The following is a 14,656-nucleotide window of genomic DNA, read 5'->3' as shown; positions in this document are numbered from 1 at the left end:
TACAAAAATTAAAATGCTACATGTAAAAAGAAACAGAAATAAGAGTTAAACAAGTAATTAAGTAATTTTATGTCTTTCGACGGCCATTACTGTTTAATTCACTAATGTTCCCTGAGTATGTCTCAGCTTAGACATTAGCAATTTATAACTTATTTGTGTTAACAAAATGTTTCGGTTCCATGAGGTTTCCAAACATGTTTAGTTGGTCATAAGATAAAGGAAAACAATTTATAGCTATAAATTTAAAAAAAAAGCTATATTAAAGTTATACTTCTAACGTTTATTTGTTTTAGAATGCAAGAAAGCCCTCGGTATGGAAGACGGTTCAATCGCTGACAGCCAAATTAATGCGTCTTCGGAATTTAATGCCTATAATGCCGCCGCCCTGGGCAGACTACACTTGCAAGCTAATATAGGGAAAGTAGGAGCTTGGGCAGCTCGCACAACTGATACCAATCAATGGCTGCAGATCGATCTGATTGGTCAGTACAGAGTGACACTTGTAGCGACGCAAGGGAGGAATGGTCAGTCCCAGTGGGTAACCCAGTATCAGTTGCTGTACAGTAATAACACACTGAACTTTCAGGACTACCGAGAAGATGGTCAAGAGGAAACCAAGGTGAAATATATAAAAATATATCGGAAATTAGGAACGCTGATTAACTTAATTTTTCAAGATCAGTTTAGCCCAGTTTCAAAGAGAAAGATGCAGGGAAACTTTTAGTACTATTATTCATAACAACTCAAAACCCAGGGTATAAAAAATTCTCGAATCTGATTGGCCATCAACAGGCCCGTTTTGCGAACCAATGGAAGAGTTTACACGTCATCACTAAGTTGTTTGACTGTAGGCGTCCCTTATTGTTAACGGTCGTTTCTTTTTTGTTTTGTCGAGCGACGGTTTCAAATGCCTCTTTTAGGGTAAAGGCTTACACCCGTCTACAAAATACGACTAAGTTCGTTTGCCCCCGTTTACTTATCTTCGGTATAACTATTGACCCTGTCTTCCATGCTGAAATACGTGCGCAAATTTTTCAAAATCAGGGCAGTTTTTCACACGCTTTATATCTGAAACGAAGTCGGTGGCCCCCAATTTTTTTTTGATAATAGTGAATACGTCCCAGACGTATAAGAGCTCAAGAATAAGAGCTCAAGACAAATCAAATGCAGGCTCAAAAAACAACCATAATATATTATCAGCTGGCCCAGTTCAAAGGATGGATAACGCTATCCACCGGATAAATCGCTATCGGGAGGATAAGTGTTAACAAAACATACTACGCTGTCCACTGGATTGTGAATTATCCGTTGGATAGCATTATCCACCCTTTGAACAACGAAGGCCTTGGCTGCTAAAAATTAACATTTCAATATCTCCAGTTAAAGATCTAGAACTAGAGAAATGATTAAGCTCTGTGAGATATTGACTAAGAAAAAAAGGTATATGACAATTATAATGATACCTCCTTCTAACTTTCCATCTTTTAACTTTTCTATATTTTAGAATTTTACCGGAAACGCGGACAGAGACACTGTTGTGTCACATGACCTCAACCCACCAATCATAGCACGTTATATCCGTTTTCGACCAGTAGCTTGGTTTAACCACATATCCATGAGAGTGGAATTGTATGGTTGTCATGGTAAGGCAGTCTTTTCATGGGAATAACTACTTTGCAACTATTTGTATCAAAGGTATATAAAAACGTCTTAAATATGGACATTCAGAGAGACGTTTATATAAAAAAGTTACGTAACTTCCAAGTATTGTTGTCAAAAATATGACCTTAATCTTGAATGTATAACCAGGAAACATTAATTCGTTTAACGATTACGCGTTTTTTCCTTCAGTTGTGCCGACCGAGAGCAAATTAAATTGCACGATCGAGTGATTATTCTTTCTCAAGACACCGGTTTAGTTAAAAAAAAAACTAAATGGTAACAACAAAACCTAAATACGTAACCTTGGCCTATCTTGATTTTACAAAAACTATTGCGTGTTGATTTGACAACAAAAACTTTCCGAAGACATTTTTTTCCCGTTTTAAAGGCACAACTCAGAAAACGCCTTCAGCTCCTATAAAAAGGGTGCAGTATGGAACTCTCCCACTGGCCGCCAAGATTTCGTTGTTGTAAATATTTTTTGACTAGCTCAGAAAGGGAAGATCTGCTTTGGGGTATCCGCTGACTAAAGCCCCGATGATTGCTTTGTACGTTATGAGAACGTCGCTCAGATTTCATTTAAGGAAAGGTCTAAGAAAATCCTTTTTGCCCTTGTTTTAAAGGGCAAATCACAGGCCTGCGTGTGTGTTTTCAATTTTTCTAGGCTCTTATATTTATTGATAAAATACAAAAAGTATACTTACAGTTGTTGAAATCGCTTTTAGTCGTGCTGAGTGCTTTTAACTTGTGATCTTGCAAATACTTCGCAATTTCGTCTCCCGTTGCAGTTTTGACTGAATGCCTGACCTGAGGGGGCTTATTCATTTTATAGATAACTGATTTTTTTGAAAACGTAGTTAATGTAAATTTTGGCTTTTTCTACAGCAACAACGTTAAGGACCTTTTTTTTACTAAAACAAAACCAAACTCAAACCAAAAATAGAGCGACAGATAGATAAGGAAAATAGAGTAGAAAAAAATAGCGTTCGTTAAAATTTTTTCTTTTGTCTACTGTAGGAAACGAGATAAAGCGTAGGGAGTTAAAATGGTGAAATTGACGTAAACCACTTTTTTCGTTTTTTAATAAAATAGCTTTCTCTTTCTTGACTTTGTTTTGCAGTAGGTAGTCATGGTAAAAACAACAGTATTGTTTGGACGCAATGGAGTGATTGGAGTGCGTGCAGCAAGTCATGTGATCAAGGTTTACAATTTCGAAATAGAACATGTCTTTCTCCTTCTGGATGCACTAATGGTACTAGTCTGGAAGAGAAGGGTTGCAATTTTCAAGAATGCCCAGGCAAGTATAGACATAATGCCCTTAATAATTATGATGATTTCTTTAGAAACTTCATAATATCTAGCTCTCTGTATGCATTGTGGACCTATCTCATTTCTGGTGTATTTGATACGTGCAGTCAGCGTTCGATAATCTTTGGAAGTAAGTCAAATATAAGTGAGTTTTGATAGTTTATCCTTCAGATTTTATGAACTCCCATTTCACTCCGCATTCGTCCCGTTCAAAGTCTACTCGGATATGAAATACCATTTCCAGTGTTTTTGAAATTTGATTGAGTGTCGTTCTGGAGAAAAAAAAATGGTTCGTGGATGTTTTTTTGAATATGATGACGGAGATGAGACACCGTTCAGTTCGTTTCTTACTTTAAGGGGTTTTCCTTGACAACCAGCCTCAGAGTTAGTGCTAATGACATTATTTCGTCTTATACATTTTAACGCGTTGGGAACCGGTTATCATGGCGAGATGTATGAGTAAAAACACTGTAGCACTGAATTATTATCTCGCCTCTCTTTTGGTATTATCATATGGTTGAAATAAAAGAACGTGAAAACAAAATGACGAGAAAACATTGAAATATTCAATTCAAGAATGGAATATTGGAGCAAAGAATGAAATCGAATTTTTAATAATGGAATCATTAATCCACTCTTGACAGGAACACTTGAGGTGTTTTGACTGTAAAGTTATTCTAGGTGAGAATTTTAACGTGACACCACGTAACAATCGATCGTGTTTTTGTCATGTAGAATTCTTCTCAAGCTCTTAGGGTTCCATCAGGATATGTTGTAAAACTCCGTAGTGGAAATAATAGATAAAAGATACACATGTATTTTGATATAAAATATCATTTACGTTTCCCAACCTAACTCTTTTTTTTTTTAAACACTCTCTAGGCTCAGGATTAGACCCACCGTCTAACGTGACAACTATAAACACAACTTCAACGTCCATGGTGATCCACTGGACGCCTTACTCTGGTAACAATACTTTGCTTGGTTACCGCGTGTTGGTTTTAAACCAAGGACGCAGAGAGAACAGAAAGAAGCGTGAAATATCACAACTGGAGGGCGAGCTCATAAGGAACTTCACTGTTGGTTCAAACTTAACAGCAGTTGAGATTGAAAACCTCGCTGCGTTTTCTAAATATTGTATACGAGTTAGTGTGATCACGAAAGAGGCGGGCGATGGAAGACTGAGCAACTGTTTTTATTTTTACACCGAGGAAGACAGTAAGTTGTGATTTTTTTCAGTCGTAGTCAGGGAAAATAACTAGGGCAGTCCATCCGATGGCACGGCAGTGTTAGAAAATTGATAAACCGCGTAGCGATGTACAATCAACTGCGTGCTATGCATGGTTAATACAAACGGTCGAATGTTACTCGAAGTTGACATGATATCCGCAGAAGAGATTATACTTAGAAACATTTCACGGTTTTATTTGTTTGCCGTCTTATTGTCTACTTTCTCCTCCTCCTCCTCCTCCTCCTCCTCCTCTTCCTCCTCCTCCTCCTCCTCCTCCTCCTCCTCCTCCTCCTCCTGCCTCCTCCTTGTGTTTGTTGTTGTTGTTGTTCTTCTTTTTCTTTTTATTTCTTTTTTGTTCTTCTTCTTCTTCTTCTTCTTCTTCTTCTTCTTCTTCTTCTTCTTCTTCTTCTATCATACAACACTTCGCTTATCCTGTGACCTCATCTCTTTAAATGTATGATCTTGCACGCAAAACGGTGATTGACTTAACTTAAGGCTTCCTGTACATGTGTGATAGACTAAGTTTCATCTTGGAGAAAGAGCAAGAAAGTTTAGTCAAACAAAACGGTGATTGACTCAACTTAAGGTCTCCTGTGTGATAGACTAAGTTTCATCTTGGAGAAAGAGCAAGAAAGTTTAGTCAAACAAAACGGTGATTGACTCAACTTAAGGTCTCCTGTGCGATAGACTAAGTTTCATTTTGGAGAAAGAGCTAGAAAGCTTAGTCATGCAAAACGGTGATTGACTCAACTTAAGGCCTCCTGTGTGATAGACTAAGTTTCATTTTGGAGAAAGAGCTAGAAAGCTTAGTCATCCTTTATATTACGGAAACTAAATAATAAAAGCCTAAAACGCTGCATCCATCGTTTCCCTCCATAGCTATTGCCGAGACACGTCTGCCGCCGCCAAAGTCATCTCTTAGCAGTGACGGCTCGTCATCCGTTACAGTCCAATGGGAACCTATACCCGACATTCCAGAAGGCCTGGTACGAGGATATATCGTGTTCCTCAGTGATACAAATACAACAATTGTTATTGGACCGTGTATAACAAATACCACTGTGGTTTCTAGCACCTGTATCCAAATAGCTGCTTTCTCAATGGCAGGGCTGGGGAACACTACCGGATGTCTCACAATAGAAAAAGGTGAACAAGTGTTTCGAGGTTTTTTATACCTGTTTTTTTTTTGTCTTTTTTCTGCTGCCTTTTCCAATTCAAATTTTCTTAACAAATCGTGAAACAGACAACACAACATAAACGAAATACTCAGTAATTTTTGTAGTTTTGATTTGAATCAATAGGGGGAGCAGGGATGGCGCAGTGGTGAGAGCGCTCGCTTCCCACCAATGTGGACCGGGTTCAATTCCCAGACCCGACGTCATATGTGGGTTGAGTTTGTTGCTGGTTCTCGTCCTTGCTCCGAGGGTTTTTCTCCGGGCTTCTCCGGTTTTCCTCCCTCCACAAAAACCAACACTTCTAAATTCCAATTCGATTGGGAATCCGAGGGCCACAGGTTTGTCAGTTGCAAGACTGTTACGTGCAACCCTCGTTAAACAAAGTTGATTTATTTATTTATTTAATCGTCAAACGTCAGGGTCTTAAAAGTCCCAGTGGATAGTACAACCTGAAAGTACTGCTCACTAGCTTTCATTTGAATCGTCAAGCACCAGGGTTTCATCCAAGACGTAATAGTAAAACCACCTTGAAGAGTATAATAAGCAGTACTTCATGGATGTACCGCTCAACAGCTTTCATTTGAATGGTCACTTAGAAGGGTTTTAATCTAGAGACTTTAACCTGTTCACAAGTATCACATGAAGGAACTGTTCAATGGCTATTATTTGTACGGTAAAACTTTCAGGGTTTCATTCGCAGGCTTAAAAGTTAGAACCACGTTGTACAGCATTATAAACAGGATTGCATCAGTAATGCTTGATATCATATAACCTTCCAGAATACTTTCATCTTGTAAGAGACACAGAAACAGTATCTCGACCAATGACTCTGTGAGTGAAAGGGTAAACTCCCGTCAACTTCTACGTTTGGCCAAAAAGCAAGCAGCGTTTTCAATGTGGCTGTGCTATATCATTTATCGTAAACTTACCATTGAAAATTTTCAACATTGATGTGTGTGTGTTTTGTTATTTTCAGCAGCTCCGGTGATTAACGAGACCGGTCCTAAGATCAGTGCATCCATTAGGAGGTCATTAACGACAATACAGGTCAAGTGGGATCCCAGCTCAATGACTGGTGTTAAGGGAGACATTAAGGGGTATGAATTGGTGTACGAACTTGTGAAAGTCAATGGACAAACCAGCGACAATCCAGTGAGCACGAGGATCGTCATTTGCAGTAATTATACCGAGCATCTTCTGACGGAACTTTCACCATTTGCTGAATACAAAATCCAAATAGCGGCTGTCACTTTAGAGGGTCTTGGCAAACTCAGCAATGTCGTTTATGGAGGTAGGTTCTTTATGTCCTTGCAAATGAAAAATAAAGTACGTGTTTTAGTGCTTGCTGTAAACTTTTGGTTCATATGTTGCGAGGCCTGTCCTAATAGTAATTAAAGAATTTTCTTCTACTTTAACATTAAATGTGCAAAATCAGGTACAAAGTTCACGAAGACAAAGCAACTGATGTCTTTACAGCTAAAAGCTTGCGAGGCCGTTATATATCGTGTGAAAATTCCAGTGAAAAAGATATCTTGAGTTTTCATCCAATCCTACTAAGTACACATAACACTTGAAACACGCCATTTATACTCTTTCCGGTTTAGCGGGTTAGTTGATGTCAGTCGACTAGTTCTCATGAGCGCACGCTACGCAAATTAAAGTTCAAAGTTTGGTTTTCGGGAGAGAGAAACGTTGCACAAAAAATCCTTGATTAGAGATTATAATGCTTATTTACAGAAGAAGGTCGATAACTAAAACCAACTAATCAGATTGTTTCATTGTCGGTCCAGTATACGGTCCTCCCGCTTGGTTAATAAGATGTGTTTAGTGATACTACAATGGCACACCCAGTAAAATGTCTCTTAATGACACATGTATCCAGTCTTTATTGTTCCCCTTTACCACCTAAATTCGAGAGGAAGATTTCACCTTCCTATTTCATTATAATAATTTTCCAAATTGACTTCCTGCTGGACTATTTTACGTTAAAAATAATTATTGTGTTTAACTTAATGAGTTTGATTTCTTTGCTTAAGGGTTATTCCATATTTGTCTTCCTTTACTGACAGAGACTTGCCCATGCCCAGAATTCATCACTGTACCGTCAAGCCTCAAGGCCAAGCCACAAGACTTAGACCTGAACAGTATCGCTTCCGGGCTGACAAAAGTGATATCAGACCTTTTAATAGAAACTTGTGGTTTGTGCGAGGAATACAACAAAACAAAGCTCGTCTACAGTAACGAGAGTAATTCGGACGAGTTTGTTTTCCCGGTCACAAAGACCTCGTACGGACACAGTGCATACAGCAAGTTTATACCGGTTATTCGGGTTCCTGGAGTAGTTGTGGTGACGCGGAAAGGAGATCTGAGTGCGGTTTTGACCAAAGTGGCGGGTGGCTCAGTTTTGCAATCTTGGCCCATTTCAGTTATTACCATCTTGTTGGCCATGTTGGCTGGGATTATCATTTGGTTTCTGGTATGTTAGTAACATACATTCTACATCTACATTTATTAAGTTGATAACATCGTTTAACACATCACATTAACTATAAAAAATAGATACAAAATAAAAAACAAAATTTACATGCATAAATAAAATATAAAAAATACCTAGTTACAAATTACTTGTTTACATGCTTCCCTAAATTTAATTTAAAATTCGATAATGACTTGCAATTCACTAAGTCAGCGGGCAGTAAGTTCTACTCTGTTATTAATCTAGGAAAAAAAAGAAAACTTAAAAACGTCCTTAGATACTTTTGGCATCCTATACTTAAAAGCATGGCTATTGCGTGTTCTTTTTTCACTGTTTCGTGTTAAGTGATTTTCCGTAGTTATGTCTACTAGGTTATGACTTAGTTTGTACATTAGAGTCAGGAACAGATTTTTCTCTATCGAACTGCCGAAAGTGAAGCTAGAGTTTGGCCGGCGGAGTTTTTCGTTTTTAGGAGCCTCCGTTTTTAACAGTTTACCGTCGGACATGAGAAATCTGAACTCTAGGCTTCTATTTAAACAAAAAGTTAAAGAACATTTTTATTTGTAATTTTTATTCATAAGCTTTTATATGTTTTTGACTACTGTAGTTTTCAATTGACATTTTAAGACTTTTTTACCTTTTTAACTTTTTTAAAATCTTACAGGACCCCTAAGATAACAGTACTTTCAAGTACTGATGGGTTAATCCTGTTAAAAATATTCGTTTATTATTATTATTATTATTATTATTATTATTATTATTATTATTATTATTTTTTCTTTCGTCTTGTTTCTAGCGTGTCCCATTTCAAATCAGATAACATGTCATTAATTTACTCCCCTTTTGATTTTTGACTTTTCGAAGTGATGCTCATGATACAAGCCTACTCTGGGACCCAGAGTCGCCGTGCTGGGCGCTCGCGCTTTGGCGCTCATTTCCCGGGCGTGGGCTTTGGCGTTTTGGGCGCTTGGGCGTTTGGCGCTTTGGCTTGGGCCTGCCGCCCAGTGTTGTTCGTCTGGTCTCCTGGTCCCTGCATTGTCGTTCTTCTGAGGACTGGCGACTTGGCGTGGGGCGTCCGGGGCCTTGATACTGTCCCTCTAAGTCTATTAACCAGGAGTGCTACAGGTCAAAAAATAGTCAGCGAAAAATATAATTGTTGTAAATAATAAAGATGGTAGATTTTAAGCTCGGTGATAAATAGTGAAGAAATTATTCTACATGACACGAGCGTGGGACAACGCTCGTGCGTGGGACAGCGCTCCCACGCTCGTGTCATGTAGAATAATTTCTTCACTATTTATCACCGAGCTTAAAATCTACCATCTTTATTATTTACTACAAATTTGATGATTTCGACATTGCTGATCCTAGCAGTATGCAGGACGCGTGTCACATATCAACCTAGTAAATGGCCTAGCTCACAGCGAGTCTCACGTAGCTCAGTTGGTTAGAGCGCCCAACCGGTATTCTGGGAGGCCATGGGTTCGATTCCCGTCGGGGACTCAGATTTTTTCTTTGTCCCACGCTCGTGTCATGTAGAATAATTTCTTCACCAATATAATTGTTGTCAGGTCGGGGAAAAGTTAGGGAATTTTATTTTATGTCAGGGAAAATTGAAATTTGACGAAAAACCCGGGAACATTAAACTGAAATTATAACATCGCTGAAATCTACTACTGAAATCTGGAAAAAACATGTTACGCCAGTGCATATCCAACAGCTTTGGTGTGTGATAATTACCTAATTCAGTGAAATATACTCTTTGCTCTTTTAACTCCTGTTTTTATACCAACAGGATTCTAAAGAAAACTCTGAACAATTTCCGCATCAATTCATTAAGGGAGCCGGCCAAGGATTCTGGTGGTCGTTCATTTCTATGACAACAGTGGGGTAAACAAACTTGCACAATTATTGATTAGTCGGTACCAAAGCAGCGTGCAAATACGCCTCCAAAAGAAAACCGCTTTGCACTCACGGAAAATATCTTGCACTTAAATAAAAATTTCTTGCACTGATGGATAACATATTGCACTGAAGAAAAACTGTCTTGCATTGGAAAGTATCTTGCATTGGAGGATAATATTTTGCACTAAAAGAAAATATCTTACTTTGAAGGAAAAAAATATCTTGCAAAAAAGGAAAACTGTCTTGCACTGAAAAATCAACTTACACTGTAGCCTAATATCTTGCACTGAAGGAAAAATATATTGCACTTAAAGTAAGAGAGTAAAGTAAACTCTTTCTAAAGTTTAGCTACTGTAAAATAACTGTACTGAAAAACGGCAAGGACGGGATCAACACCAGGCGTCCGTTTTAAAAAGGTGCATGTTCGTTAAGAAGGAGTGGACTGTACTATAGGGTGACTATAATGAGGGTGCTCTCTTTTCGTTGATTTTTAGGTACGGTGATCTTTGCCCCAAGTCCATCCCGGCCAAAATTTTCGCAATGATTTGGTTCTTGGTTGGTCTTGTAATCTTCTCTGTGTTCATGGGCGCTCTTGCATCGCTACTGACTGTCATCACAGTCAAGCAGACCATTGGATCACCAAGTGGAACAGATATGAAAACGGTAACGAATACTCATCGTTAGAAACTGTTTCTGAGAACTGACCAAGCTGAGTCAACATTGACTCTCTGTTTCCTCTGTGGCAGGTTCGGTGGCCTTATGGTTAGCGCGCTGGACTCCGGATCGAACGGTCCGGGTTTGAGCCCTGGCCGGGGTCGTAGTAGTAGTAGTAGTAGTAGTAGTTGCCTTTATTTAAAAAGAGGATATGGATAAAAGCTTTACCAACTTGCTGATACAGACAAAATATTAAAATTCGGTCGAAATCAACCTAAAAGTAATGGTCCAAGTTTTTAGCATCGGACAAGGTCCTTTCGACGTGTTAACATAAGCCAGATCTTTAAACAAGTGTTTTGTTGATAGCGTGTTCCAGAGCACGGATCCTCGGTATTTTAATGAGTCTTTCATGTATTGCGAGTTGAAACGTTAAGGCACTATTTCAAATGGATTCGGCGTGTCCTAGTTGAAATCATATGATCTTCGGCTTGATAATCATCCATCTACATAAGATGGTGGGTAGATGTGTCATTATATGCATTTTGCACGAGCTTCAACACGGCTAATATTGTAATGGGAATTAATATTTGTCCACGCAGACCGTTCTGAGTACTTCGGTAGAAGCCAAATCTTTAGGCAGATTATAGCCATCGTGTTGTGTCCTTTGGCATTAATTTAGAACAGTGATGTTACTAACAAACTTTGCGTACCTTTGTTGCCTCTGTGAAGGACGTGGTGGCCTAACGGTTAGCGCGCTGGACTCCTGATCGAGCGGTCAGGGTTCGAGCCAATATGTATTGTATATAAATACTGATCATGTTTAAATAAAGGATGCGATGATGATTGCAGGTCGCTGTTGTAGCTGATTCACCCGAAAAACGCGTTGCTCTTGGCACCCTTAGTGGCAAACTCAGTGTTGGTAAGACGCCTTTAGAATCTTGTTGAAATGGTTTTTGATAAATTATCACGTTAGTGATACAATAGCAATCGGTCACGAATAAATATTCTTGAAATCAAATTATTACTTCATAACGATGTATAAATATTTAAAGCTGAAATACTGTATCGTCAAAAGTCCTTAACTAGTACTGTGAAATGCTAGCTATCATAATTATTGATAATGCTTTTTTTTTAATTTTATAAAAGGACCATTTTCCAGAAAACGAAAATCATTGTAAACACTTTTTAGTATAACATAATTATTATGAATTGTACTCTGTTTCAGGTAAAACGTTTCCGGATGTAAAGGATCTTGTCCAGGCTCTCAAAGACGGCAAAGTTGAATCGATCTTGGTGGATATGTACACACCATTCAAACGTAAAGACTTGTTTAATGGAACTTGGTTTGAGGTCGCCAAGCTGTTGGAGGCAGAAATCTCTCACGGCGTTCTTCTACAAGGGAATGCTGTTGGTTTGGCGGAAGAACTGGAGAAAATGATCATAGCGAATGATGTGCAGACGGGTTACTTACAGGAAGGAAATGAGGATCAGGGAAACGAGGTGATGTTTTATAAGATGTACTAAGCCGCACTGGACTATAACACAGCGTCTACACGTCTTGCATGCTGATGTTTTACATTTCCCGTCCAGTTAAATCGCTTCCGATGATATATTTATATAGCAAACTAGCACGCGCAGCATGAATGTTCATTTTGTAATGGTATGGTAATGAACCTGAAATCAAAGCATCGTTTTGAAAACTCATCTCTCTGCCTTTGCTACATCTGCTGTTTGTTTCTGTCTTCTCGGTGGCGTCCGTGGCCCCGTCTCCTGCTCTTCGTGTTGGTCGCGGGGCGCTCACACGCTTCGTGGTGGGCATGGGTTCCCGGTGTGTGGTCTGGTCTTGCCCGTTGTCTGTGCTTCTGGTGCTCGGGTTTGCTGTTGCTACTCTTCATCCGAGGGTAACAAAGTGATGATGATTGCATTGCAATTGTTGGCCACTTGTTGTGATGTTACTGACGTAACACAGTGTTGCTTTATAACTCCACGCAGTTGACGATGTTAAACTGTAGCGTTAGTTTTTGATAACCTGCAGAAAAAAAAACCTTAAATGCAGGAGTGAAGTGGTAGGTGGTCGTTCAGTTTGGTTCAGACGCAGAGAAGAAGGAAAAATAGGACACGTGATGAAACCAGAGGAGTGACCCCAATGTCGAGTAGTAGACGACGACAAAATGTCTTTTCAGTTCCCTTACCCCTCTTATTATCTCTTCTTAGTTTCCTCTGATGGTGTATGTAACTCATTATATTATTGTTTATCCTAAATATAGGAAGATGTAGAAGAAGAACCTGTGACATTCTTTGAGCCCAGCAGTCCATATTACGTCACGACTATGTACGCCAGTTTAGCTGGTCTGGGTGTATTCCTGTGCTGTGGGCTTTTGTACCAGGCCTTATGTTATAAGAAGATATCTGGAACTAACAACAGTAAGTCGAAAGGACCTTACTACAACTGGGGTTGCTAAGACTGTTTTGGGTCGAGGGAGGCAGCGTGGCCGAGTGGTTAGAGCGCCGGACTTGAAATCTGGAGGTCCCGGGTTCAAGTCCCGTTCTGACCACTGTCTGGATTCGTTCTCGGTTGCCCCGAGCTCAAATCCTCGGTCATGCTTGTAAATAGCCAACTGGTCTGCCGCCTGCCAGTTGGGATTTTTAACCATGTTATGTTTATTTAATATATTATATTTGTTTCATATACACGGCCCCACAAGCTTCTAGCTTTAAACACAAACCGTGTATAAATAAAGTTGTTTTTTTTTTCTTCGAGATCCCACTCATCTCCGCTAGGAATTGACAGAACACGCAGATACAGTCTAGGACAGTTGCTAAGCAACATCAGTAATTAAAACACCATCATGGCGGCAATTTGACCTGAAATTCCTATTAAACGCTACCCCTACTTAACTGGGAAGGGAGGGTAGTACCATTTATGACGAAAATAAAGACTTTGTGCTGCTCAATGTTAACATGCTTTTTCATGCATTCTTTGTAACAGAGTATTTCATCCTCAGATATAGTTTAACTGTCGTTTTACAAGCATAGAGTTGATCAATGGCAGGTTCTTTCGCTCCGACAGTACGCCAAGTCATACAGTTTGCTTACATAACAACTAACATACTAACAACTGCCACTTCCGCAGACGGCTTTACAACATTGCCCATCAGGAGTTGCGTATGATCGTGCAGCCCATCCAGTGCACAAAAACAATTTGTTAATTAATTTAGATTGTTCTAAATATATATTTATTTTCCTATAAATTTCTTTCCAGAAATCAGTCCAAAGGCAGTCACCCCCGAAAACACCAACATCAGAGCTGATATGGAAACAACTGTGGAGGAATTTTACAAGTCCTTTAGTGTGACATACCAAGAGTTGAGGAGAAAGTGCAAAGCTGAATTATTACAGCTGGCTAAACTGAAGCGACAAGGAGGAAAAAGCTTAACACTTAGGAACGAGCTTTGTGAATCTCAAGCATAGCTCCGAATGTCAACATACAAATTCTCTTAAGTAGTCTCTGTACATTTCTTACTGGCACCAGTTTCGAGAATATGGAAAAATAGAGACATTAAATTGTTAATTGTCTCTGAATGATGATCTTTTTCAATTTTAGTCGATCACCACTTGGGTTTTAGAGGGTTTTCTAAAGGGTTTTCACAATTAAGAGCATACTTTGTGCATGAAGTTTTCCCACTTACAGTTTATAATAATAATCATGAATCAGGGCACAGTGCTGCCTTGTCTAAACCCAAGCAAATTTTAATCGGAAAAGCATTATAAAATAGTGATTAAAGTAAAGTGCCGAGTATTTATATCACAATAATAAAACAAATATAGTAGAGTTCATAAAGAAACAAAATGAATAATAACCACATACCTTATTATAGGAAATTAACGCGTCATGAAATTAACGCAAATTTCAAACATTCGCGTTAATTTAAGTCCCGTTAATTTTTGTTAACGTTAATTTCCGCACCATTAATTAAGTGGAGCGTTAATTTCCATGACGTTAATTTCCATTATTTTGGCCCCAATTTCTTGTTACAGTCCAGACGTTCTTGACTCCAAGGAAAAAGCATTATTTTATCTGCCACTATCATTTATAACGCTCAAAGTGGAAAAAGTACCATGAACATTGTTTCCGTTTAAGATTATACGCCTACAAGTGTTGAAATAAACTTGTTCCTGTTGTGTACGTTGCGTTAATTTCCTTCATTTTGAAATTTTACCCTCTCTTTCGCGTTAATTTGCTTT

The 14,656-nt window shown here is 38.8% G+C and overlaps 1 protein-coding gene across 1 annotated transcript in view; it reads left to right on the top strand.

Moving 5' to 3' along the window:
- LOC144637525 (uncharacterized) overlaps positions 1–14,435 on the top strand; it is a 38,916-nt gene extending 24,481 nt beyond the window's left edge. The window contains exons 20-32 of the mRNA XM_078496596.1: positions 294–619; positions 1,505–1,643; positions 2,783–2,959; positions 3,853–4,188; positions 5,081–5,347; positions 6,353–6,667; positions 7,446–7,852; positions 9,648–9,742; positions 10,252–10,420; positions 11,261–11,330; positions 11,637–11,911; positions 12,679–12,835; positions 13,674–14,435. Of these exons, the coding sequence (XP_078352722.1) occupies positions 294–619; positions 1,505–1,643; positions 2,783–2,959; positions 3,853–4,188; positions 5,081–5,347; positions 6,353–6,667; positions 7,446–7,852; positions 9,648–9,742; positions 10,252–10,420; positions 11,261–11,330; positions 11,637–11,911; positions 12,679–12,835; positions 13,674–13,882 (2,942 nt within the window). The 3' untranslated portion in view covers positions 13,883–14,435. The remainder of the gene's footprint in view (positions 1–293; positions 620–1,504; positions 1,644–2,782; positions 2,960–3,852; positions 4,189–5,080; positions 5,348–6,352; positions 6,668–7,445; positions 7,853–9,647; positions 9,743–10,251; positions 10,421–11,260; positions 11,331–11,636; positions 11,912–12,678; positions 12,836–13,673) is intronic.
- The last annotated feature ends 221 nt before the right edge of the window (positions 14,436–14,656 follow it).

The sequence above is a fragment of the Oculina patagonica genome, chromosome 14 (genome assembly GCF_052425735.1).
Source record: "Oculina patagonica isolate OP01 chromosome 14, crgOcupat, whole genome shotgun sequence".
NCBI classification, from domain to species: Eukaryota; Metazoa; Cnidaria; class Anthozoa; order Scleractinia; family Oculinidae; genus Oculina; species Oculina patagonica.
This window is presented reverse-complemented; position numbering and strand designations above follow the sequence as displayed.